The sequence below is a fragment of the Solanum stenotomum genome, chromosome 10 (assembly GCF_019186545.1).
Source record: "Solanum stenotomum isolate F172 chromosome 10, ASM1918654v1, whole genome shotgun sequence".
NCBI lineage: Eukaryota > Viridiplantae > Streptophyta > Magnoliopsida > Solanales > Solanaceae > Solanum > Solanum stenotomum.
In genome coordinates, this window is record NC_064291.1 from 51035214 (window position 1) to 51059750 (window position 24537).

The window sequence follows — 24537 nt, forward strand, 5'->3', positions numbered from 1 at the left end:
TCTTGAATGCATGAATGTGTGAAGTGGGCAGAACTAAGAAATGGTGCCCTTTCTATAAATGCTAAAAGAGGAATTCTAGGCCAAGACTTGAATCGGCAAAACTAAGAAATGGTGCCCTTTCATAAGTCTAGCTTTCCTAAGTAAATGTAAAACCATGAAATCGGTAGACCTAATGGTGGTAGCCCTTCTCATGTGTGAAATGATGAACCTTGGACCGGCAGGCTTAAGGCACCCTTAATGAAAAATCGGTAGGCCTAAGGCACCCTTCCAGGGGGATTTAATGAGCTATCCTTATGAACCTTGATTGGCCATGACTAAGAAATGGGGCCTTTCTTGGGAAGAGGTACTATGAGTTGGTTGAACTAGAAAAGGAACCTTCTCTAAGTACATATGTGATTGAATACTCTATGGGAAACAAGGCTAGCACCGAGTGGATGTGGTTAGGAAGGTGGCCTAGTTGAGTATGAGATTAGGCACAATGAACTTCCTTGGACATCCCCTAAACCATGTGCCTACATGGGTTGCTTACTAGTTCTACCTTTGGCAAGTAGAACAACCTCCACGGAGTAGGATAGACTCCGGATTCCATACCTAGCTAGTATGGTCTATGTCGGTTATGCCTATTCCCATCATGTGGGATGTGCACTCTAGTTATTGGATAGGTTCTACAACGTGTAGGTAGTAGTATGGGATGCTATCTACACATGGCACGAGTAGGCTTTGAAGATACTAAAGTGAGTTCCCTAAGTCTAACGACTATTATGTGAAAGTCCCCTTATGTGCTTGAATGTCTCCAAAATGGTTTCTTAAAGAATGTTGGCCTATTGATGTTATGTTGTAAAGGAAATGTCCTTATCTAAGGTAATCTTGAGGAACACTTAAGTGTGCTTGAAGAGGTTGTATGGGCGGTCACTTCTTGTCTTACTCAAGTGTGTCTTAAGATTATATTAGGTAGAGGTCCTATGGTAATGAAATGACATGTGTTCTTTTAAAGTTAAGCATGAGTTGTATATGGACATATGTTGATTATATGTATGGTGGGCTATGGTCTTATATGTTAATGTTGACTTGTATTATGTCTCTTATACTTGTAAAGGAAAGGTTTTATCAAATTGATATGAAAGCATTTATTCTTTGAAAATGTCCTTTTTGACATGTTTTTGCATGGTCTCCATACTTAGTACTTAATTGTGCTAACCCCTTTCTTTCCCTTTTTTGAACTAAAGTGTAGGGATTTGGAGAAGATGACATGTCATGGCTTTGATAGGTTTCTAAGTGTTGAAGATGAAGACTTGGTGAGTCCTCATAGATTCGAGGACAATACCCAATACGTTCTTTTATGTCTTTTAGTATTGTTTAAGTTGTGTACGGGATTAGTCCCGAAATTTGTACTCTAAAGTATTAGATGGTTTTGAGACATCATGTATAAAGTCTAGAAAGTCTTCCGCTTGCTATTGTTTTTTTTTATGAAATGTTTTCTTGGTAAAGAAAGTTTTTAATTCCTTATGGTTTTAGTGTCTATGCGATGAATGAATGCTAAGAGGCTTGTATTAGACCTCTTCGAGGTCGAGTACGCCGGTTACGACTAGGGGGTGATCCCGGGTCGTGACATATGAGCTACTTGAATTGTGTAAAACAACTACGTTTGTCCTTTTCTTTTATTAATCGATGCATTAGAGGTAGTTTGGAGATAGTTTTCTGTACCGATAGTTTTCTGTACAGTCAAGCACTTCTTAGTTTACCAATAAAGAGGTGAATGATGAAGGAACTTGAAATCAAAGTAGTCAGTCTACGGTCATTTTCCTAGATGAACCACAAAAAAATTTGTGTTTGTTTCTTTGTTAAGACCGCACTTACTACCACCCTAACTCCACATTAGTATGATATTGTCCGCTTTGGGTCAAACCCTCATGGATTTGTTTTTGGGCACATCCCAAAAAGCCTCATACTAATGGAGTTGGGTGAACACTTATACATTAGTACATTTCTTCTTCTCCATCCAATGTGGGATAGGTTTGTTACCCAACACAGTCCCCATTGATATCGACAAAATTTGTCAAGGTTATGGGTACACCGATCTTATTTCAAAATTGTTGAGCAATAATACAATCCATAAACATATGTTTGGCCGTTTCAATCTGAGCTTTGCACATTCTGCAAATATTATTGGGGATGACTCGGAGTTTATGAAGATAGTAACTCGAGGGGATACGATCATGATAGCATAACCAAAAGAAGTAGGGAGAGTATTTTGGTGCCAGATCAATTAGAAATCTTTGATAGAAAGTGGATCTAGAAGTTTGTAAATGAAGGCAATGGAGAAATTGTCATTAGTGGTAAGGGACCAGATATGAGTGTCCTTATTAAGAGTGGAAAAGATAGGGACAGAATGTATGGCGTTAAGGATAGAATTAGGGAATACGAAAGAGGAGTTATCAGGATTCCATTGATTATGTATGCTAAGGCCAGAGACTCTTATGGTAAGGTCGGTGATATGGAGTGGTCCTTCAATGAGAGTTCAGAAATTAGTAGTAGGAGGGATCCAATTATGGTGCCAGACATTCGTGCGTTTCCCATTACCAATTAGCCATCGAATCCCTTTATTATAGTATTTCCAGCCTAGCCATAAAAACGTGTTTGGCCAACAAAGCCAAAAGTAGATGTAAATTATTATTTAAAAGTCTTAAAGTGTACAGTAGTAGTCACATTATTGTAAATTATTAGGTACAAGTTAGTAGAGTAAATTAGTCAACAAGTGTAGGGTAGTATGCATGTGCATTATTAAAGTAGTATGGACAAGTGTAAAGTGTGGTAGGTGGTTTTTTCCAGATAAAGGAGGTGTGAGCATAATTATTGCGGAAGTTATTACGATGGTACACACAATTGGCCCATTGGGACGTCGGATTAGTGTACATTCTCCATGCGAGCCCCGCAAGAGTTGCTTTATTTTTGGTAGATGCATTATGAAGACCTAATCCATCAAGGTGCTTAGGGGTGGTAATTACTTGCCAATTAAGATAATAGATCTTTTTCTTAAGTTGGGAACTACCCCAAATGAAGTCCCTCTGATGGTCTGAAGGGTTTGTTGGGGAAGTTGGATGTATTGCATGGCATAATTTGGAATAGAGTTAAGGGTGAATCGGACTAAAGTGACTCTTCCTGCCATAGTGAAGAAATTGATTTTCCAGTCAACAAGTTTTTGCTTCATTTTATCTAGAATATAAANATTGACAATTAATCTTGAACATCTATTTTTAGTATACCTGCCAAATAATTGTGGAGGGAGGGAGTAATTTTTGCAGTCAAAGAGAGGTTATTAGGGAAAAGGTGAGAGTGGTCGTAGATTAAAAAAATAAATAAGTAAGACTAAGATAGTTTAAATATGCGATGATGTTAAGAAGAAGTGTGTAGATAACCTGGTAAAAAGATATGAGAGTCGGGATGTTGGGGGAATGCAAAAGAGTAGAGGCAAATTGAAAAAGTATTGGAGCGATAATTAGACATGATATGGCGTAATTTCATATTGTCTAAGACATGACTTTAAATAGGAAAGAGTGAATGTCGTTTATTAAGGTAGAAGAGGTAGATTGTTCTCTTGTTTAACAAAAGTTTGGGCTTATCAGTACCTTGTCATAGTACTAGTCATACCTCCTTGTACGTTTCGAACTTTTGATTATATGTTGTGTATTTTGTTTTGATTATTATACTATTTTATTGTAGACTTTAAAATGTTTTTTACTAATTATTATACTTTCTTTAGTTTAGTTTGATGAACTTGAATCGAGGATCTTTTAAAAACAACTTTTCTATCTTTAAAAAATAGTAAAAATGTCAACGTACACTTTAACCTGCTCAGACTCTACTTAGTGAGATTTCTCTAAATATGTTATTATAAATTCAATACACAACCATTAATTTCTTCACATAATAATAAAATTAGTAAATGCCAAACATAGGTTAATCCAACAAAATGTTATCTACAAATTATATTAGAAGTCATTCCCAATTTTAAATAATATTTTAGAAGCAGTCTAATTTACTATTTATATTTTATTTTTTTGGTAATAGTAAATATTTTATATATATAACTTAGGTAGCGATTACATTAGCAATATTATAATTTTCAAACTTGGCTAGATTAATACAAGATAATAAGGACACTTGTTTACTACTACTTGTAGTTACTTACTGTAGAATCAGTTTCAATTGTCAGAGGAGTGAAGTTGTGAATATAAGCTAACTCTATGCCTTAAGCAAAGAGAGGAGTCCATTGAAGTAGCATTAAAACCTTGATGTTGTTGATTGTAACCCATCTTCCAAATACCATTCCCATATCTAATACTCCCTCCGTTCCATTTTATGTGAGGTATTTTGACTCGGCACAGAGTTTAAGAAAGAAAGACTTTAAAAACTTGTGATCCAAAATGAATGATAGAAATTTGTGTGGTTATAAATTATTTCATTAAGGGTAAAATAGACATTTTATAGCTAAATTGTTACTTAATATAGAAATATGTCATTTTTTTTAAACTTACATCGATATATTAACATTTTTTTAATTTCTTATTTAGTGTTTTATATTTTGTTACTATCAAATTGATTTAAATTCACCCAATTTCTATTTTAATTTGAGATTGTAACTCTCTCTATCGAATATGACTTCATGCTTCAATTTAATAATCATTATGAATTAACTTATATTTCCACTCTATTTTCATTATGAGAATGTATAAGTCATGATCCGTTGCTCAAAACGCTGATTCAAACTTCAAATTTTTAAGTGGAAGAAAAAATAATTATCGATCACCATGATTAATATATCAATATTTATCTTAATCTCAAATTTTTATCTTTTTATCAATTTATTTGTAGATTATCAAGAATCTTAACTCATGAAATATTTTTAATCTATTTATTTTAATATTTTGAGTTGCGACTATAATCACAATTACTTTTGCAATTCAAATAACTTATACAATGATGAAAATTGACAATATATTTACAAATTAGCAGCTCCGCGCACTTACCATTTAACAAAATGACAAGGAAATGGTAATTTCTTTAACTAACAATTGCTTTTGAGCAAAGAAAATAAATATTGTCATTTCGAATGGACTTTATAGTGGACTATTCGAATTTAATTGGGTTTCAAATAAATAAATAAAGTTTATTCTCTCACGGTATAAACAAAAAACACAGAAATCAAATAACCCTCAATTTTCTCAGCTTCTCCTACATCTTTGTCGCGATTCTCCGGCGAAAACTCCAGTTGAATCTTGGTCATCCAAGCGGCCGCCGGCGATCGGAATCTTAAACTATTCCGGAAGTTTATCGGTGATCGGTATCCCCAAATCTCATCATTTTGTATTTAAATTTACTGTAACTAATTAGCTCTATATTTTTCAGAATATATGTGATGGCTAATTATATTTGAATATTTATAGGAACTATTATGAACAGGACTAGAAGTTCTAGGGTTGAAATTGAGGGTTAGCTATAACTAATCTATCTGCCAAAGGTTAAGTCTTTTTTCATTGGTTCACCAGGGTATGGGTTCTTTTACTATTTTCTTTGTTAGATTGCCTTAAATATGGTTGAATTCCTTGGGGGAAATGGAAGTAACCAGTGGAAAAGCTGAAATGGGTAAAAGCTAACCCGGATTTCACCATAATCAAAAATAAAAATAAAAATGATGGATGAATCAAAAGTTCATCAAGCATCAATGTGGAAATATAGGATTAATGCATATATGAAGTGATTGAATTGAAAAGTTTAGTTCTCGCACTTGTTGATTTTAAAGTCTAGATAAAAGTTGAAATCTTTTAGAGGTTCTGACTTCTGAGGATTTGATATTAGAATAACAAGATCCTCTCGTTCTACTCTTTTGGTCTTTGGATGTCAAAGTAGGATCATGATAGCCTAAAGTATATTTGACATTTTTGCATCTACATGTTAATGAAGTATGTCTAACTCTTGACTATATGCTAAATATAACGCAAGGAAATAGCTCACTATGCCTAAAATCTGAGTTAGATAGCATATGTACTCCAAGTCAAGTTTATTGTCGTCGCTGTCTAAATTATAGGGGCCCAACTCAAGTAGAAAAATAACGAGTAGGTTATGTACTAAATTTAAACTTTTACCTAGAATCAAAACCGAGGTTGTTCCTGACCCCCATGAAGTCCTTGGTAAATGGCAATGTGATGCTTTCAAGCATGTTGTTTGTGCTTGACTTCCAAACTGAGTGTGTTGAAAAAGAGAAGGAGATTCTCTGAGATGGTAAACTATATGACATTCTTGGATCTCCACTGATTCACTTAACTTATGCAGCAATATTAATTTATCATGGACAACCTGTCATATTTTAAAGAACTTCCCAACTTTCTGAAATGGTAGGTTACATTAATATGCGTGCTATTCAGAAGTCTGGAAAAAACATCTTCATTTTTTAGAGCATATAGAGAGAAATCATGTATTGCTCGTGTACAATCTTCTCTCGTTAGCTCTCACTAATTAGTCTGTTGCAAAATAAACTACTTGTTATACTTATATCCCATGTTTCCTTTCTTGAAATAAACCAAAACTACTTGTTACACCGTATTTGATCATCTGCTGCTGATGCCTAGTCTGGTGATAAGCTTTTGATGTATTTATTGGCACTAAATTCTGTTCCAGTCCATTACAGAGTAGTATGCTTCCTAGTTCGCACTTTACTGAATCAACTTGTGGAGTTTTTGACTTTCTAGGAAACCTGGATAAGGCAACAGTAAAGACTGTGGTCATCAATAATAATTTATTATACACATCATATGGTCTGAAAATCCTTATTTTGAAACTGGCTTAATACACCTTTATTTTGCTTAGCTCTTTGTCCTATTGTTTCCGATTAATTGCTCAATTTATTTATTACACTCTTTGTATGGCCTGGAAATCCTTATTTTGATACTGGGCTTTAAATCTGTACTGCAGCCATTCTGGTGTATGATTTGGGCAAGATAATGGCGGATATGCCAGGTTATTTCAGAACATGCTTTCACACAGGGAGGCTTGCGTGTTTGGCAATGTTAGTGTCTGGAGGGATTGTATTGCAAATACTGGTCCGCCCCATTGTCCTTTGATATCCTATGAATTATAGGAACTTTTTCTGTTTCTCGTTGTAATCATTTTACCTGATTTGACTTTCCTTTTATGGTGTTGTAGGCATGTGCTTTGTATAATAACTGGTGGCCAATGTTGACAGGTGTGTTGAAAGCATAAATCTTGAATTAAATAGAAAATCATATCGTGTGTGCTTGATCATCCCTTTGCTCTTACTCCCAGTCACCCCCTTGTGCAAATTTAAACTAGATCGTTCATTTACTCTTACTTCCGGTCATCCCCTCATGCAAAATTAGAAACTCAGTGCTAATGTATGTATGCATAACAGGATTCAATTGTGTTAGAAAGACTTTTACTGCTTGTTAAGTTGGGGTTGTTTATTACATTACATAATTTTGTGCTTGGCTTGGAGACCATGAACAAATAGAAGGCATAAGACGTGTTTTCTCATCTTGCCAAATCTTTTGTTATATTTGAGATTGTCAGAAATGCTGTATCTATCACGGATCCTGACTATTGTTGGTATTTATTGCTGTAGTTATAATGTATGTCACTCTGCCTATGCCTTTGATGTTCTTTGCCGGTTCAGATACTTCCAGTCTCTACACCGAATCTGGAAGCTGGTGAGCCTTGTTTTCTTATGCACATCATACTATGATACTTATTCTCAAGCATCAGGCCTCATATTTGATTTTAAACGACATGTATAACAGTTGGCTAAATGCAACGAAGTTCTTGACTGGAGCATCCACCGTTGGCAGCATAGCAATTCCGATCATCTTAAAACATGCTGGTGTAATTGGTTGGGGAGCCATGGCATTGGAGCTTTCATCCTTTTTCGTTTTTGTACTGTCCCTCTTGTGTTATCTTGGGATGAGTGAAGACGATGGCTACAGTAGGTTCTGAGATAGACGTTCTGCTTCCTGCTTTGTTTGTGTTCATCAGAATATCGAACTTCAACTTTGCAGACTCGATGACCATGCCTCTTGTTGTTATGTTTTGTAGATAGAAACATTGTTATCTGTAAATTCTTGGCTGTTATAAGTCAAACGTATCCCATGCGTGCTGCATTTGATGATTTATACTTCTTGCAGGATGAATCATTTTTATTGATTGAAATTTCAGTTGTGTAATTGGAGAATGAAAGAAATATCCCATTTGTGAGAAACATTTCATGATTGAACAGAATTTATTGATGCTATAATCCAAGAAAATATAGTCCATACTAGTAAACAATCTTCACAACATTTTGTTTTCGAAAAGTTGAAAAGTTTTACCTCGGAGTCGTTTTGTACGAGTTCACGGTAGAGAAAGACTTGGCATTCAGGCTAGCCACCCGTTGGTGTAGGAAGTAGTGGGTTTAGCACGCCTCACTTAAACAATTGATTCTGAAACAAACAAAAAGGTGTGATATCACTCCTACTTACTTTTGGGGAGAAATCCTAGACGCCTTAGACACCGGATCTTCGGTAGGACTCTTATTTGATGAGCATTAGAGGATTTGATTCCACTTACATCAGTGTATGTAATATGAATACTAACATCACATGAAGAAAGCTTGATTAGGATAAATAAAAATATCTCATGTGTTATAACTTTCAAACAAGTAACGTCTACCTAAAATATATCTACAACTTTCAACTAATTTCCTTTTTTTTCACTTTTACCTGTTCATTATTTCAAAAATAGATTTTCACTTTTACCTATCACTTTTAATAAATGCAGAAAAGATGAAAAAAATAATTCATGTTTTACTTTAAGTATTAATTATTTATTCTCCAAATAGGGATATTATAGTAAAATAATTATATCAACCAANAAATTGAAAAGTTTTACCTCGGAGTCGTTTTGTACGAGCTCACGGTAGAGAAAGACTCGGCATTCAGGCTAGCCACCCGTTGGTGTAGTAAGTAGTGGGTTTAGCACGCCTCACTTAAACAAATGATTCTAAAACAAACAAAAAGGTGTGATATCACTCCTACTTACTTTTTGGGAGAAATCCTAGATACCTTAGACACCGGATCATCGGTAGGACTCTTATTTGATGAGCATTAGAGGATTTGATTCCACTTACATCAGTATATTACGTATGTAATATGAATACTAACATCACGTGAAGAAAGCTTGATTAGGATAAATAAAAATATCTCATGTGTTATAACTTTCAAACAAGTAACGTCTACCTAAAATATATCTACAACTTTCAACTAATTTCCTTTTTTTCACTTTTACCTGTTCATTATTTCAAAAATAGATTTTCACTGTTACCTATCACTTTTAATAAATGTAGAAAAGATGAAAAAAATAATTTATGTTTTACTTTAAGTATTAATTATTTATTCTCCAAATAGGGATATGATAGTAAAATAATTATATCAACCAACAAGGATTATGATTGAGAACTAAGTGCTCTTTCCTCGTTAATAAGAAGTCATGGGTTTGAGTTTCCCGAGATATAGAGTCGCCTATGCCAAATTCAAACGTGACAACTAAAATAAACCATCCTCTTTAAACAAACGTCCTCTCCTTAATCAGATATTTCGATTCGACTTCAAACGTGACAACAAACAATAAAGCATCCTCTTTAAACAAACTCCGTCTTTAATCAAACGTCTCGGTTGACTTCGCCAAATTCAAATGTGAGTAAACAAAGTACATAAATCACAAAATTAAAAGGAGCAAATAAAAGAATAGCAAACTACTGTAGAAAGAAGTAAGACAGTGTGTTCTCTGGTTGGAGCTCAATTCATTTTCCAGAATCAAAAAGATGAACGAAAAGCAGCAATCACTTCTCCTCGAATCCGCCGCTCGTTTCCCTCCTCCCAAAGGTATTATTATAATGATTCATACAAAGAGATCTCCTTCAAAATCTTCAATATTATTATTCTCAATTTGACTTCGTTTTTTTTTTAAATCATTAGTTTTCGGTAAAAAGACAAATTATTTAGTATTGAAATGAAATGGGTCTGAACAAAGCAGAATGGATGCAGAAGATTTATATAATAAGCATAAGCTAATTTGGGATTGAGGCGTAAATGATTGATTGTTGACTGATTTTATATTGAATTTATGAACCAAATGGGACCAAGTGGGTGTAGAAATGCAAATGATTCATAAAAAAACAGACTCAACTAGTTTTGGATCGAGACGTAGTTGATTGATTGTTGATTGGTTTTCTTGGAAAATGTATGAGCTAAATGAGTCCAAGAGGGTGTAGAAATGGAAATGATGCATAAAAAACAGATCCAACTAGTTTTGGATCGAGATGTAGTTGATTGATTGTTGATTTGTTTTCTTGGAACATGTATGAGCTAAATGAGTCCAAGAGGGTGTAGAAATGCAAATGATGCATTAAAAAACAGATCCAACTAGTTTTGGTTCGAGATGTTGTTGATTGGTTTTCTTGTAAAATGTATCAGCTTAAATGAGTCCAAGTGGGTGTAGAAATGTAAATGATTCATAAAGGTACAGACCCAACTAGTTTTGAATCGAGATGTAGTTGATTGGTTTTCTTGGACAATGTATGAGCTAAATGAGTCCAAGTGGGTGTAGAAATGCAAATGATTCATAAAAGAACAGACCCAACTAGTTTTGGATCGAGATGTGGTTGATTGATTGTTGATTTGTTTTCTTGGAATATGTATGAACAGGAGTGAAGCTATCATACGGGACAGCTGGGTTTCGAGCTGATGCATCGTTATTGGAATCAACGGTGTTCAGAGTAGGGATATTGGCGGCGTTAAGGTCGTTGAAGACTGGATCAGTTATAGGTTTGATGATCACTGCATCCCACAATCAAGTATCAGACAATGGAGTCAAAGTGGCTGATCCAAGTGGTGGAATGTTGACTCAGGATTGGGAGCCTTTTGCTGATGCCATTGCTAATGCCCCTGATCCACATTCCCTCCTTCAGGTTCCAATGCCTTCTCTTTATTTTTTTAAACATACATACACCATGTTTGCAGACTTTCAAATTTTCGAAAACATGGAAAAGAAAAAACTACTATCATTTTTCTTATACACTTCTAATCATTCAAGTGGAAAAAATGTATGTTAATTCGATAAATCTGGATACTTTTGAAGATTTCTATGGTTATGAAATGGGCTGGAATAGAGCACAACGGGTCAAGTAGTTTGCAATTGAGGCATCGATTGAATGATTGATCTATGATTACTGTTATAGTATACTGTTTAGAAAAAGAGGATTACTTTACAAAATTAGGATGGCTGCTGCAAATAAGGCTAGTTAGAGGGATTGAGAGATATGGAAAAATTTTGGGTGAAAGTGTTGCTGGGAACGGAAAGAAGGGGAAATTTCTAACTGAAAGAGAAGAAAGAGATAATAAAATGAAGTTAGAATCTTTCGAATAAATTCTTGATTAAACTAATGGACAGAAGAACCGTGTAGAGAAACTTTGACTTACTACAGGTGCAGTGCATCGAGAAGTTCAATACTTTCTTTATCGAGAAAATGTCCTTGCCTGTACTTCTCTTTTTTCAAGGTAGGGTTTGTGTTCAGTAAAGTATGTTGTCATTATATGGAAAAACTCGTGTTCTCTCAGCCCCTTAATGAGCAGAATTTCACTATAATGGGCAGGCGATGGGGTGTATTAGTTCGATGGCTATTCTTTCGCCTCTTCTGATAATCTTTTTAAAGTCATAGCTAGCACATGCCACTTGAACAGAAGTAGAAGAACAGAAACCAGAGAACAAGTATTCAAAGAAGAGTATAACTGACAAGTATGAAACAAATGTAGGACATTTCTTGTTATTGGTTTTTGTAATTTTTCTATTGGTTGAACTTCCCATAATTAGTATTGAGAAGGTGGAAAGGGGGTTCCTTTTTCTAGATTAGTGGAAGTTCAACATTATTATAATGTGATTCTGGACCGTTGCTATTGATTGAGACTCCAATATGTAGTTATAGTTGCACTGCATGAGTGAGTTACTTTTGTGCTTATAATGATTTTTAGTGATGATGATAAAGTAGTTTGACATTCGCAGAAGCTAATAAAAATTTGATGTTATCTTCTCTGTTTTGCACTTCTTCCTGTAGTCCATTGCGTCAAGTAATGGATTAGTATTCTGTCAATTAGCTAGGTTCTGATTCATAATATCTTGTCTGGAAACAGCTAATAATTGAATTTGCAAAGAAAGAAGATATTGGCTTTGAAGGAAGACAGACAGCAGAGGTGTTATTAGGAAGAGACACAAGGCCTAGTGGAGAGGCTCTCCTTGATGCTGCCAAGCAAGTATGTCTTTTGTGTAGCTTACATGGGCTTTCTTCACTTTTCTTTAGTCATATGTCTATCTGCTTTACTGCAGTTAAATTCAGGTGGAACACAGACTGCTATAGGCTCTGGCCTCGTGCATCCTCAGTTATTTTCTTATTAATTTTATCTGGTGGCTGGCAAGATGATTCTCTTGAAAACTTTTTTGTCTAATTCCATTGTCTAGGTTAGGTTTGATATTTCTCCTCCTTTTTTTCCTTGTCTTTTAAGGATTATGCCTCCTGTTGGCCTTCCATTTTATGCATAAACTTGCAGAATACAACTGCCAAAAGAGCTTTTAGTTAGATAGAACAATGTGATTTGCAATTCAGTTGTATTTATCAGTACTCAATGTCAATTGAAAGGGAATCACTTCAATTGTTGGAGCAATTGGAACTGACATGGGAGTAGTTACAACACCACAACTGCATTGGATGGTTCGAGCAACAAATAGAAGCATGGAGGCATCTGAATCTAGTTATTTTCATCAACTTTCAAGCTCTTTCAGGTCAGTTTGAGTCGATAGTTTCTTGAAGCCTTTAAATTTAGTTGAGATACATTTTGATAGAAATGCTACCGACTTCTTTAGGTGTTTGATGGATTTGAAGCCTGAGGGAATCAGGAAAAATGGTGATGATAATGCATTGGTGGTGGACGGGGCAGATGGTGTTGGTGGTGAAAAGCTTGAACATTTCAAGAAGATGTTGACTGGGTTGTGCATTGAAGTTCGTAACCGGGGAGATGGTATGCTTAATGAAGGTGTTGGTGCTGACTATGTGCAAAAAGAGAAGGTTGCTCCACGTGGATTTGGTCCTGCCGATGCTGGCTTAAGGTGACACATCTTGTTATTCTTTTATAGAATAGCTTTGTTGAACAATGTCTAATCACAGTGTTTGGCTATCTAGTGAGTTTAGTTCTGTTTAATTGTAACATGATAGTCACTAATTTAATTTTCATTTGGATGGAAGTTTAGTAATATGAACCTATTAAACCTATCCTAGAAAAAGAGAATAGTGTGGACCTACTATGTAGATATAAACCAGAAAGAGGAAATCTGAATACATCCTATGTGATTTCTCCCACTGGTGAGTGGTGATGATGACTTGGTTTAACTTGTTTTCATCATATGGATTTGTTAAGATCCTTTTTATACCTATGTTGTTGCACTTCTGTTGTCTTCCTTGGCCTTACTTAGGATGCTATATTTGCATAGGAGTTACTAACCTGGTAGGGCCTCTTAGATTGCACTCTGTTTCGATGGAAATTTGATCAATACTATCGTATTTCTTGCTAATTTACTGTAGCAATTGTTTCCAAGAAACATAACTTTTAGGAAGATCTTCATTAAGAAGATGCTTTATCTATTACTCATATCTAGTCACAGTGGATACAGGCTATGGTTAGCATCATCTATTGATATGGTAATCTTACTGTTTCTCCAATAGTTGTTAAAAGTCCTCATTTTCCATAGTAAGGAGAAGTGGAAATTGATTACTTCAATGCTCCTAGTGGTTCAGGTGTGCCAGTTTGGACGGGGATGCTGATCGGCTAGTCTATTTTTCAGTTATAGTGAATGAAAGCAACAAGATTGAACTCGTTGATGGGGACAAAATATTGTCTTTGTTTGCCTTATTTATCAAGGAGCAACTAAGTATTTTGAACGACGGTGAAAGCAAAAAAGATAATGACTCTTACCAAGCACATTTAGGTGTTGTACAGACAGCTTATGCGAACGGAGCATCAACTGATTACCTTAAAGAGATGGGTCTAGAAGTTGTGCTTACTCCAACAGGAGTCAAATACTTGCATGAAAAAGCTGCTGAATTTGATATTGGCATATATTTTGAGGCGAATGGGCATGGAACTATCTTGTTTTCAGAAGCTTATCTGTGCCGGCTGGAGTCTACTCACAAGACACTTTTATCAACATCAGAAGGTCTGACACAATCTCCTTTGTTACTGTGATGGCCCTTAACTACCTATATCTAAACACCTATTTTATCTGTACTTATTGTAGGTTCAGCAAAACAGAAGGCTGCTTCAAGACTTTTGGCTGTCAGTCAGTTGATTAATCAGGCCGTGGGAGATGCTTTAAGTGGACTTCTTCTAGTGGAGGTTATCTTGCAATACATGGGATGGTCCATATGTAGATGGAATGAGCTTTATCATGATCTACCTAGCAGACAATTAAAGGTCAGATTCTTCTACCTCTGAATTTAGTTACAAGACTTCAACTCCATCATTAGGGACTTTAGTTTAACTGTTTTAATTCCGTTGATATTCTGATTGCTGTCGTTCCTATTTCCTATTGGCATAGACTTAGAAATTCGCTGTTGTTCTCTGTTGACTAGCATGATGGGGCAGTAGTACTGATTACTAATTAGCGTGTGACGAACTGCCCATAAACAAACACTGGGATTCCAATGTTGATGAGACTTCTGTGTCAGAAATTTAGTTGTGTAGTGTAACATATTGAATTTGTTTTGGCTTCAAGTATAGTTTTCTCTTCACTCATGTCCCTTGTTCAGATCTGAAAGAGTGAGGTATGCACAAGACATGTGAATTCTTTGAAAACAGTTACAGAATTACCCTCATTTTGTTCAAGGTTAATGGATGGAACCCCATATGTTTCATTTTCTAAATAGACATAGAAAGTCATTTATGCAATAAATGAGTAAACAGTCAAGTCACTGTTTTTTCTATCATCTACTTGGGCTAAATTAAAAGCTAAGGAGAGAGTGAAGAAAGAAGGATAAAATACAAAACTAATAACTAAAAAGAAGGGTAGAACACAGAAATTCAGCTAATCCGGTAGCTCAAGTGCATTACGTCACATGCAGAATTAAATAAACCAATAGACACAGGTTAGGCTGTGAGAAGGTGGTGATGTCTCAAAACTACGAAGTTTCTCTTTTTTCCTCTCGTTCCTCATCAATTCATAATTATCGGGAGGGACTCAGGGTGGGACATGCACTATCCGTCGAATGTGAGCTTGAATGGGTCTGTTTGTAGGTAGTTCATCTTATTATAAGGATATTTCACTTTGAAGATAAGTGCTTCAATTCCAGGATCCTCGTATTTTCAGGTAAAGGTTGGCGACAGAACTGCAGTTGTCACAGCTAATGCAGAGACTGTGGCTGTTCAGCCTGTTGGTATTCAAGAAGCCATTAATGCTGAAATAGGTAATTCACATCAACTTACTTACCATGGTGAATTTACAAATTTGTGATTAGTTTTTGTTCTAATAGAAGGAGATGTAAGTGTGTCTCTCCCTTGTTTCCCCTCTCGTGGTTGTAGCAGGAATTCTTAGCTTCTATGTTTTCCAGTAGCACAAAATTCATGTTGCAGCCTCCATTAACAAATGTTGAACTTCAATATTCAGCCAAGAAAAGTTAAAAGGAACCCACAGCTTGTCTAGCTGCTTATTTCTTATGGCCCCCTATATGTACATTGCATTGACTTATCATGCGTTACAAGTGTCTTATCTTGATCAAATATGTCAATATGTGCAAATTTTTGTCGTTGAATGCTCTCTAATAGCTATTAAACCCTTTATTAATTTTTTTTGATCCAGCAAAGTATCCCCGAGGACGATGTTTTATTAGACCATCTGGGACAGAGGATGTTGTAAGAGTATATGCTGAAGCAACCACCCAGGATGCTGCAGATGCACTAGCCTCTTCAGTTGCAAGACTTGTGGATCAGTATCTTGGTTCTGGCACTGCTTGATTAAACTCACTAACAAAATCGTACTCAGAATTTTGATAATTTTAACTGCTTTTTAACAGATAAAATACTGAACTATATGATAAAAGATCATCGTTTTCTATCTGTTTTGGGTGTTAGTGGGATGCGTTTATGGTCCTCGACCTCTCTCTCGTAGAATTGTTGAAAAATATTTGGAAACATATTGTAGTTAATAATTATATACTTTAGCATTTTCTGTAAACTACTTTTGACAATTGCATCTCCATTTTTATGTATGTTGCTCAAACTTTGTATTTCCATTTTCCATTTCTCTGACCTGATCAATTCTGAATTCTTCCCTTGAAGATTTTGTTTGGTTGATTGAAGTTTGAACATAGTGTTCCTCTGTTTCAATTCATGTGGCATAGTTTGACTCTAAATCATTTTTTTAAAAGGGAAATTTCTTAGAGTTATGGTCTTAAACATGTCATAATATTTGTGTGGCTATAAAAACTTAGAATGAAAAAGTTTCTAAATATTATATTGTGTCATTCTTTTCGAAACGGACTAATAAGGAAATAATATTACATAAAATGATACAAAGGGAGTACTAATATTGAACTTGAATTGACAACATGGACCATGATGATTCAAAAGCTTGAAATCATTGATTCAAGTCAATCGTCTAGTTCACCTTAAGCTTAAAGAATGCAAAGTTACCACATCAAGTCAATCATTGTCACATATCGAGAAGATTCATATTTCTCGAGTGTCCGAGTTTATTTATGACACGAAACAACTTGCAATATAGGTCTAGCACATCGATACATTCGAGAAAACTCAAGAGGTGCAGTAGTTGTTATTTCCATAACACCTTGTAACATTTGCAATGTGACTCTACCTACTACCAAGCCAAATAGTAACTTATAAACATCCATTCAGACTATAGAGATATCAGCATTAAGAGAAGACAACAGTAAGCACTAATTTCTCAAAACACACAGTTAGAGGAGGCCTTCCCAGGCCAATGGTGTCCAAAAAGCACCAATCTTGAATTATATCTATAAAGTACACCCACAAATGAAACTACAAATCATGTGTTTTCAGATTAGTTGTTTCAATTTTATCAGATGTGAAACGATATTCGCCCCTTCATAGTGGAGCTGTCTTGGATAACCTATTTCTTACCAGTCAATCTTCTAAGGGGAGAAGATTAATGTAATGACCATTTGTACCGACATGGTTCTGAAGAGTCCCTAAAATTGTATGTTTTATAGTAACACATCAATAACCAAAGCATATGCAAACACAGGAAATCAATGAGATATAGCAAGTTATTCACCAGACTTAAACTTCACAGCAAAAAGAACCACTTGGGAAACCATGGCAACCTTGGAAAGCCTCAACTACATTGCAAAACACTTTTTTCAAGTATTTTGTAGAGTTATTATCACGTTTACAACAGAAAATTTGCAAAACACTCGGACTCTTATCATAGGAAAAAGTATCTCAAGACTTCACAAACACTAACCATGAAAAATACTCAAACGGGTAAGCCCCAAGAGAAGCTATATACTTATAAGGATGCATCAAAATAAAACACATTTGCACTTGACTGCACCCACATTTCTTCATCTAACCGTCAAAAAGAAACTTTGCCATACTTCTTGAAACAATACAGACAGGAAAGAAGAGGAAAATAACCACATGAAATAAATACCCTTTTGTTTTCAGATTAGAAAGACCTCTTTTTTCTTGATTCTTAAGAACACAACAGGCCCTTCCCCTTCAAATCAAACAAACGAAGAAGGGAACCCCGTTGTGTTCTTATCCTTCCAGGTTCACAATTCAATTCATTCGATTACTACAGACCTATTAAACCAATCACAGAGTTTCCACAAAGACTGTCCATTGAAATTGCTTATAAGATCATATTGCCATAAAATTGAAACTAGTTAGCATTTGTCTTCTCCTTCAGCTTCTTCCTAGTCATAGGGTCATAGCTAACACACATTAGTTGCCCCAATAAGATTACCAACCATGTCCCAATTACAACAACGTACCCAGAAGAGTCCCAAAGTGGGGTCTAGGGAGGGTAGAGTGTGCGTATACCTTATCCCTCGAGAGACTGTTTCCAATCCAATAGACCCTCGACTCTCAACAATGCTCCAATTAACAGACATAAATCAACTAACCATCAATGTGCTGCATAAATTATGCTGCTTTATTCGAGCTCAATTAACTCATATTTAAAAAATTGTTTTTCTTACACAAATTAGGTATTTTTATCTTCTAAAACTAAAAGCTCTAAGGGAAACAAAGATTCAGAATAGCAGCCACACAAACATAGAAACGAAAACAAACAAATGCATCCAAAAGCTATCAAGAACATGAAACCAGTAAATTACCCAACTAAATTAGGGTTTTTTCATTACGCCATGTTCAGTAAATTACACTAAATTCAGCAAAAACAGAACCTTTTTTTTCAACTAAAAAACTCAGAATCACAAGTCTTCCATACAAACTCTTTCCTTTCCTTACCCCAATCAGAAAACCACTCGAAATTGAGGAGCATCAGACCCACTCGCCGGCAAAAGCTCCCAACGGCAAGGCTCGAGCTCGTCAGAAACAGGACAATATCCGGCAAGTGTGACCTTATCAACAGAAGCAGCCACCGACCCAAATTCGAAAACGGTTATGTCGGTCGGCGGCGGGTTGGGCCTTGAAACCTCAACAGCTCCGTTCATGCCGGGAACCTCCGGCTTGTCGGAAGAGATTTGGGTTTTCGGGTCGGGTTTCTGGGTTGTTTTAGGGGTTTCATTTTTGTCGCCTTTCCACCATGACAGAATCCCCATGGCTATTCGCTGCTTACACACTGTAGTGCGGATAATCGGATTTCTTCGATATTTATATTGTGACACCCCTCGATAGTTTTTATGTTTAGTGCTTTCACACAATAATTTAAGGCTCGTAAAATCAAACTCAATCTATTTAATTTATTCAGTAATTTTTTATGAGTTGGATAGTAATTTGTTTGTTGGGTTGATATCATTTGTTGAATCGACGAATTAAATGCTTGATAATCTAATGATTAAGTCAAGACAATATAATTTATCGGATGAAAATTAATATCGAATATGACGTAATGTTTTTTAAAGAGGTGAACAAAATTACACCTTCCAACTTTAGATACCATAATGAAAATTTCACAATTCTACAAGCTATAATTTTTGTTAAGATAATTACTATTTCATTAATGATTGAGAAATTTAACTCTTTAATTTAGTAGTTAAAGCGAACTAGTACATACTCCCTCCGTCCCTTTTTAGTTGTCCACTTTAGAAATGGCACACAGATTAACGCAACAATGATTAGCACAGTGAAGTTACAATTTTACCCTTATGACAACTTTTCACTTCAAAATTACAACCACTTATTTGAATTCAAGTGAAATAAATTGGAGGGAAACAACATACACTTTTACAATTTTCAAGAAGTGTAGATAAGGGTATAATAGGAAAAAATTTGTTGTCCTTTCTTGATTTGTCAAAATGGACGGGACAACTAAAAAAGGAAATATAGACAAGTAAATAGGGACGGAGGGAGTATTATGTGAGTTAAACTTATGTCCCATATTAATTAACTGAAAGCACACTACATGATAGGTAAGTTAATGATTTGATTGATCACTTACACTTTAAAAGTGTTAATTTTTTATTATCTTAAAATGCATGGGCAAATTACAGAAATCATATACTTTTAAGGCAAAATTACAATTTATCCCTTAAAAGTTTATAATTACAGAAATCCCTCATTTTCGCGCATTAGATTAATGTATCAGCGCTTATATTATTGTATCTCGCGCATCAGATTAATGTATTAGCGCTTATATTATTGTATCTCGCACATCAAATTAATGTATCAGCGCTTATATTATTGTATCTCGCGCATGTATCAGCACTTATATAGCTCTGATACATTAATCTGNTAACGGGCGGATGCATAATGTAGCAATGCGGATACTTTAATTAATAACGGACGGATACTTAAACTAATAAAGTATCCGATTAAGTTGAATTGGGGGAAAACAAGGGATTTTTGTATTTTAGTAAAAGAGTAGGGAAATATTGAGAATAGGTAAAGAAGTGTTGTGTATTTAAGTAATTTTTCCATAAAAGTTTCACAATTCTACAAGCTATAATTTTTGTTTAGATAATTACTACTATTTCATTAATGATTGAGAAATTTAACTCTTTAATTTAGTAGTAAAAGCGAACTAGTACATAATATGTGAGTTAAACTTATGTCCCATATTAATTAACTGAAAGCGCACTACATATAATAATAATAATAATATATATATGTGAGTTAAGCTTATGATTAACCGAAAGCGCACTACATGATAGGTAAGTTAATGATTTGATTGATCACTTACACTTTAAAAGTGTTAATTTTTTATTATCTTAAAATGCATAATTAAAATTGACTTTTTAAAATTTTGGTACACTTGAGATAATTTTCAATTTTTGAAACATCATCTTACGCGGATTGCAATTGATAAAATTTGATAGAATTGAATACTCAAAAGTTATGTTACATAGAATGAAATATTTTCGCTTTACAATATCATAAAATAGCAATTACTCGTTATTTTTATCATAATCACATGACGCATCACTCTTATTATGTAGAGTATATGAAAATATGTAATAGATTTAAATTGAAATCTATGATTGATTTCGTCGAACAATTAAGTTTATGTGCATACAAGATCATTATTCAATCAAGGACATGTTATAGTTGGCAAAAATAGGAGTAATATATAAAGCAAATATTGTAAAAATTCTCACCTCAAAGTCTAGTAGCCTATAACTAATATCGATGAATTGAAAATGTTTTTTGTTGCTATACTGAGTTGTTCTATTTTTATAAATCTAAAAATTGATTTGATACGATACGATTCGATACGATTCAATCCGATCGACTTTTTAAAAACCATTGTCACCTCCTATCCATAAGGTTTAGATGATGCTGCTACATCCCCTTTAAATAAACCTTCTTTCTTCACTAGGATAAATATCCACATTTTCTCCTTCCCCTCCCTCAAGATCAGCAAACGACTAGATTCTCCAAACAACTAATCAAATGCTCCACTTATGAGCTACAAAATAGAAACGATATTGCCTTTAGTCTATTGGAAACAACCTCTCTACCCCTCACAAGGTAGGTGTAAGGTCTACGTGCATCTTATCCTCCCTAAACTCCACTTATGGGACTACGTTGGGAATGTTATTGTATTCCTGGTAGTTGTAGTAACCAGGAAGAACTGCATATGCAACAAGGAGCTAGGTTGCTGATTGCAGCCTGCAGGCAAAGTACAATAGCCCATGGAAGAAGTGGGTCAAAAGAGGGAGGAAGGACATTGAGAACAGGCAACATGCTCTTGCTTATACATCTAAAGTTATACGCGTGGTAGACAGGAGCAGGATGATCTCAAACTAACCTAAAAGGTAGTTCGAAGCAACTTTATCTTCTGAGTTCTTGTCGCTTAGTTTTTATGGAGAATCAATTTTCATTATCTTTTGATGAGTTCCTCAAAATCACTCACTTCCATTGTTGATTCTCTTTCAGTTCATTGCAAACAGCTAACAGAAAGCATAGCATTGGTTCTTATTGGCAGCTAATTACGATCAAGTTAAGGGATGCAATGACTAAGGATGTTAGGGTTCAACAGGATGATCTCCAGTCTCCAGATAAAAAGGTAGTCAAAGCAGCAGTTGTCACTGTGTTTTTATGGAGCATCATTTTTCATCAACTTTATGGATATGTATTTCTAAACATGAGATTTTTAAAGTCCTTTTCAAACCTTTAGAGTCATGAACTGAATCATTACTCAGTCAATGTATGCGAAAACATTTATACTGGAAATAGAGATTAATCGCTTTAAAACAGAGAATTGCTAAAAGCTTCTCTATATTTAAAGGAGGGATAGCTGTTTCATTCTACATGTACTAAATTCTATTGAGCAGAGAAAAGAGCTAGAGAAGGAATGCAGATCAAAACAGAAGCTAGAATGTTGGTGCAACGCACATATATATAGCCAATGGAAGATGGGTGACCCTGGTTTGGGGGTCAGAGGGGAAGAAAAGAAATTGAGAACGGATTTTACCAGCAAACACTACTAATTGTGCTTTATTAAGGGATGCAAAGCCTACATCTAAAATAAGAGGAATGCTAGGACTTTTGAGCAAAGGTTCAACATGACGGTTTCTTTCAATGTCGGAAACCATGCCAGCTTGAACACACCATAACTAATCTATGACAGCCTGAAGCAACCCACAAGCATATTCAGGTCAACTCTCCCTAACTATGGTGGCATAGACGGCTCCACTGGGTGTAGTAGTTGGGGGACAAATGACTCAAACCTAAGGTCTTCAGGTCGTTACACACAAAACCTCAATTACTCAGTCAGCCCCTTGGTTACAAAGTTCAACAAGATCATCTATAGCTAGCCTAATCAGGTAGCACAAGCAATTTTATCTCCTATGGATGCTTGAGTTTTTCATACAGACCATTACCAAAAATAAAAAATAACCATACAGACTATCATTTTTACCAACTTTTGATAAAATGTCTATGTATTCATTTGATAAGGAGTGACAGCCTATGCATTCTTATTATCAAGTTAATCTTGTGGCCGGTAGATCAATAGCCAAGTTAATATATCCACTAAATAGCTCCAATCTTCCTTTTGAGTTTTGCCTCAAAATCCTGCTGCTAGAGCTAATCAAGAAAGTTAAAATTACACTTATTTTCTGCATCAAGCTGAGTCGCTTACTATCCTATACTTCATAATGATTGCACAGCGGACTTAATTCTAGCAAGTAGCAAGAAAAAAAAAATTAAAAGAGTGAAATTGTAACATTTAACAATTTGAATCATCAAAGCATTTTGATTCCAACCATCACAAAATGTCAAGATCAAAGATTTGACATTAAACGTAAAGAGATTATCTTTAGCGCTGCAACTCAAAATTTGGAAGGCAAATTCCATGCTTAGCATACACCATATGCACTGTGAGCTCAATCTCCACAAAGTGGAAATACATTTATTCATATAAATCATTGTCAAGTTACAGATTTCATAGAACATAACTTTAAAACTTTTTAACTGAATAACTGGTTGCCTTACAATTTCTTCCTCAACAAATCACAATGTCAATTAATGAAGTAGTGATTTGGAACAAATAAATAAGTATTGTATATGGTAAAATATGTTACCTCCTCAACATAGCTGAAAATTTTCCTATGAGATTTGAATCAATAACTGATCTTTATGCCTAAGCTTCAGCATTAGCAGACTTAGAGCTTCTAAAATCCTTCTTCAACTCAGCCATTCTTTTCATACAAGCTGCTTTATTCTTCCCAGGCACAGCAGCTGCTATTTTCTCCCACCTCATTGCCACCTCCTTTGGAAATGTCTTCAATGCATTAAGCAAAGCTAAATCCTCCCCACTACTCCATCCACTCTCTACCGCATTTTTCGCCTCCACATTCTTGAAATCAGCCTCATTTCCACCCTCAGATCTCTTATCAACTGTTTTCCTGTCCTTCAAAAACCTCTGATAGGAATCCCCATCACTCATTTTCTTCTCACCCAATTCTTTAGATTTCTTAATCACACTTTCCACTCTGTATCTCCCGTTAAATCCATCTGCTATCGCCTCCCACCGCCCCGGTTTCCCCACCGGATGCTTCCCCATCATCTTCCTCAACAACTCCTCATCCCCTTCATTCCACACACCATCCCCTACTTTTTTCTCCAGATTCGCAACCGACCCATTACTATTCTTCGAATTTGCCACCGACCCATTAGTTTTCTCCGGCTTTAGATCATAATGGGTAGCTAACACAGGCTCAAAGTCAACGTTTTTCTTGGTGGGTCTGTTAGATCTTCTGTTTGATTTTTTCGTATCGGGTTCGGTATCAGAAAGATCATCTTTAGGCGGGTCTTGAATGGGTTCTCCGAGTCCGACCCGGATGTCACCACCTGTGACGGAAGAAGGAGCAAAAGGTCCGACAAGGAGGGAAAGAGAGATCCATAAGAAGATGGATCCAAAGGGTTCAAAAGAGAAATAGAGGATCGAAAGAGCAAAGAAAAGAACAGAAAGAGAGATGGAGATGATGATTCCGGGTCGGTATAGAGACCGGGTTTGGGTTTCCGGATCGGAATTGGATTGCTGTAGTGGCTTTGATTGGAAGAGAAATCTGGGTTTGGCGTCTTCATCTAAGAACTCCATTGTCAAACGAAAGGTCAGTCGCCTGATGTTTACTTTTTCTTATTTTACAAAAGTTATACTGTGTAAAATTGAGAAAATGCAAAAACTGATCCTTTATGTTTGTAGTAAGTTAAAAGTGATCCTTTAATAGGCCAAAGAAGTATCGGGAGATAGGGAGAGTGATTGCTTAAGACATGATACATC

General features: G+C 35.4%; 4 protein-coding genes across 4 annotated transcripts; 2 read left to right on the forward strand and 2 right to left on the reverse strand.

Moving 5' to 3' along the window:
* The first annotated feature begins 5182 nt into the window (after positions 1 to 5182).
* LOC125841825 (vacuolar protein sorting-associated protein 55 homolog) lies at positions 5183 to 8166 on the forward strand. Its single transcript, XM_049521008.1, has 5 exons — positions 5183 to 5341; positions 6970 to 7097; positions 7201 to 7240; positions 7637 to 7721; positions 7812 to 8166. Exons 2-5 carry the CDS (start codon positions 6999 to 7001, stop codon positions 8002 to 8004), a joined length of 417 nt encoding a protein of 138 aa, XP_049376965.1. The 5' UTR covers positions 5183 to 5341; positions 6970 to 6998; the 3' UTR covers positions 8005 to 8166.
* Positions 8167 to 9819: 1653 nt separating this feature from the next.
* Positions 9820 to 16302, forward strand: LOC125841818 (phosphoacetylglucosamine mutase). Its single transcript, XM_049520998.1, has 9 exons — positions 9820 to 9926; positions 10749 to 11011; positions 12231 to 12350; positions 12734 to 12876; positions 12958 to 13200; positions 13886 to 14304; positions 14386 to 14561; positions 15454 to 15550; positions 15943 to 16302. Exons 1-9 carry the CDS (start codon positions 9866 to 9868, stop codon positions 16095 to 16097), a joined length of 1677 nt encoding a protein of 558 aa, XP_049376955.1. The 5' UTR covers positions 9820 to 9865; the 3' UTR covers positions 16098 to 16302.
* Positions 16303 to 18451: 2149 nt separating this feature from the next.
* On the reverse strand, positions 18452 to 18981 carry LOC125841826 (uncharacterized). Its single transcript, XM_049521009.1, has one exon. It carries the CDS (start codon positions 18908 to 18910, stop codon positions 18602 to 18604), a length of 309 nt encoding a protein of 102 aa, XP_049376966.1. The 5' UTR covers positions 18911 to 18981; the 3' UTR covers positions 18452 to 18601.
* A 4151-nt stretch (positions 18982 to 23132) lies between these two features.
* On the reverse strand, positions 23133 to 24415 carry LOC125841820 (transcription factor MAMYB). The gene has a single exon (XM_049521000.1). It carries the CDS (start codon positions 24352 to 24354, stop codon positions 23395 to 23397), a length of 960 nt encoding a protein of 319 aa, XP_049376957.1. The 5' UTR covers positions 24355 to 24415; the 3' UTR covers positions 23133 to 23394.
* Positions 24416 to 24537: the final 122 nt, after the last annotated feature.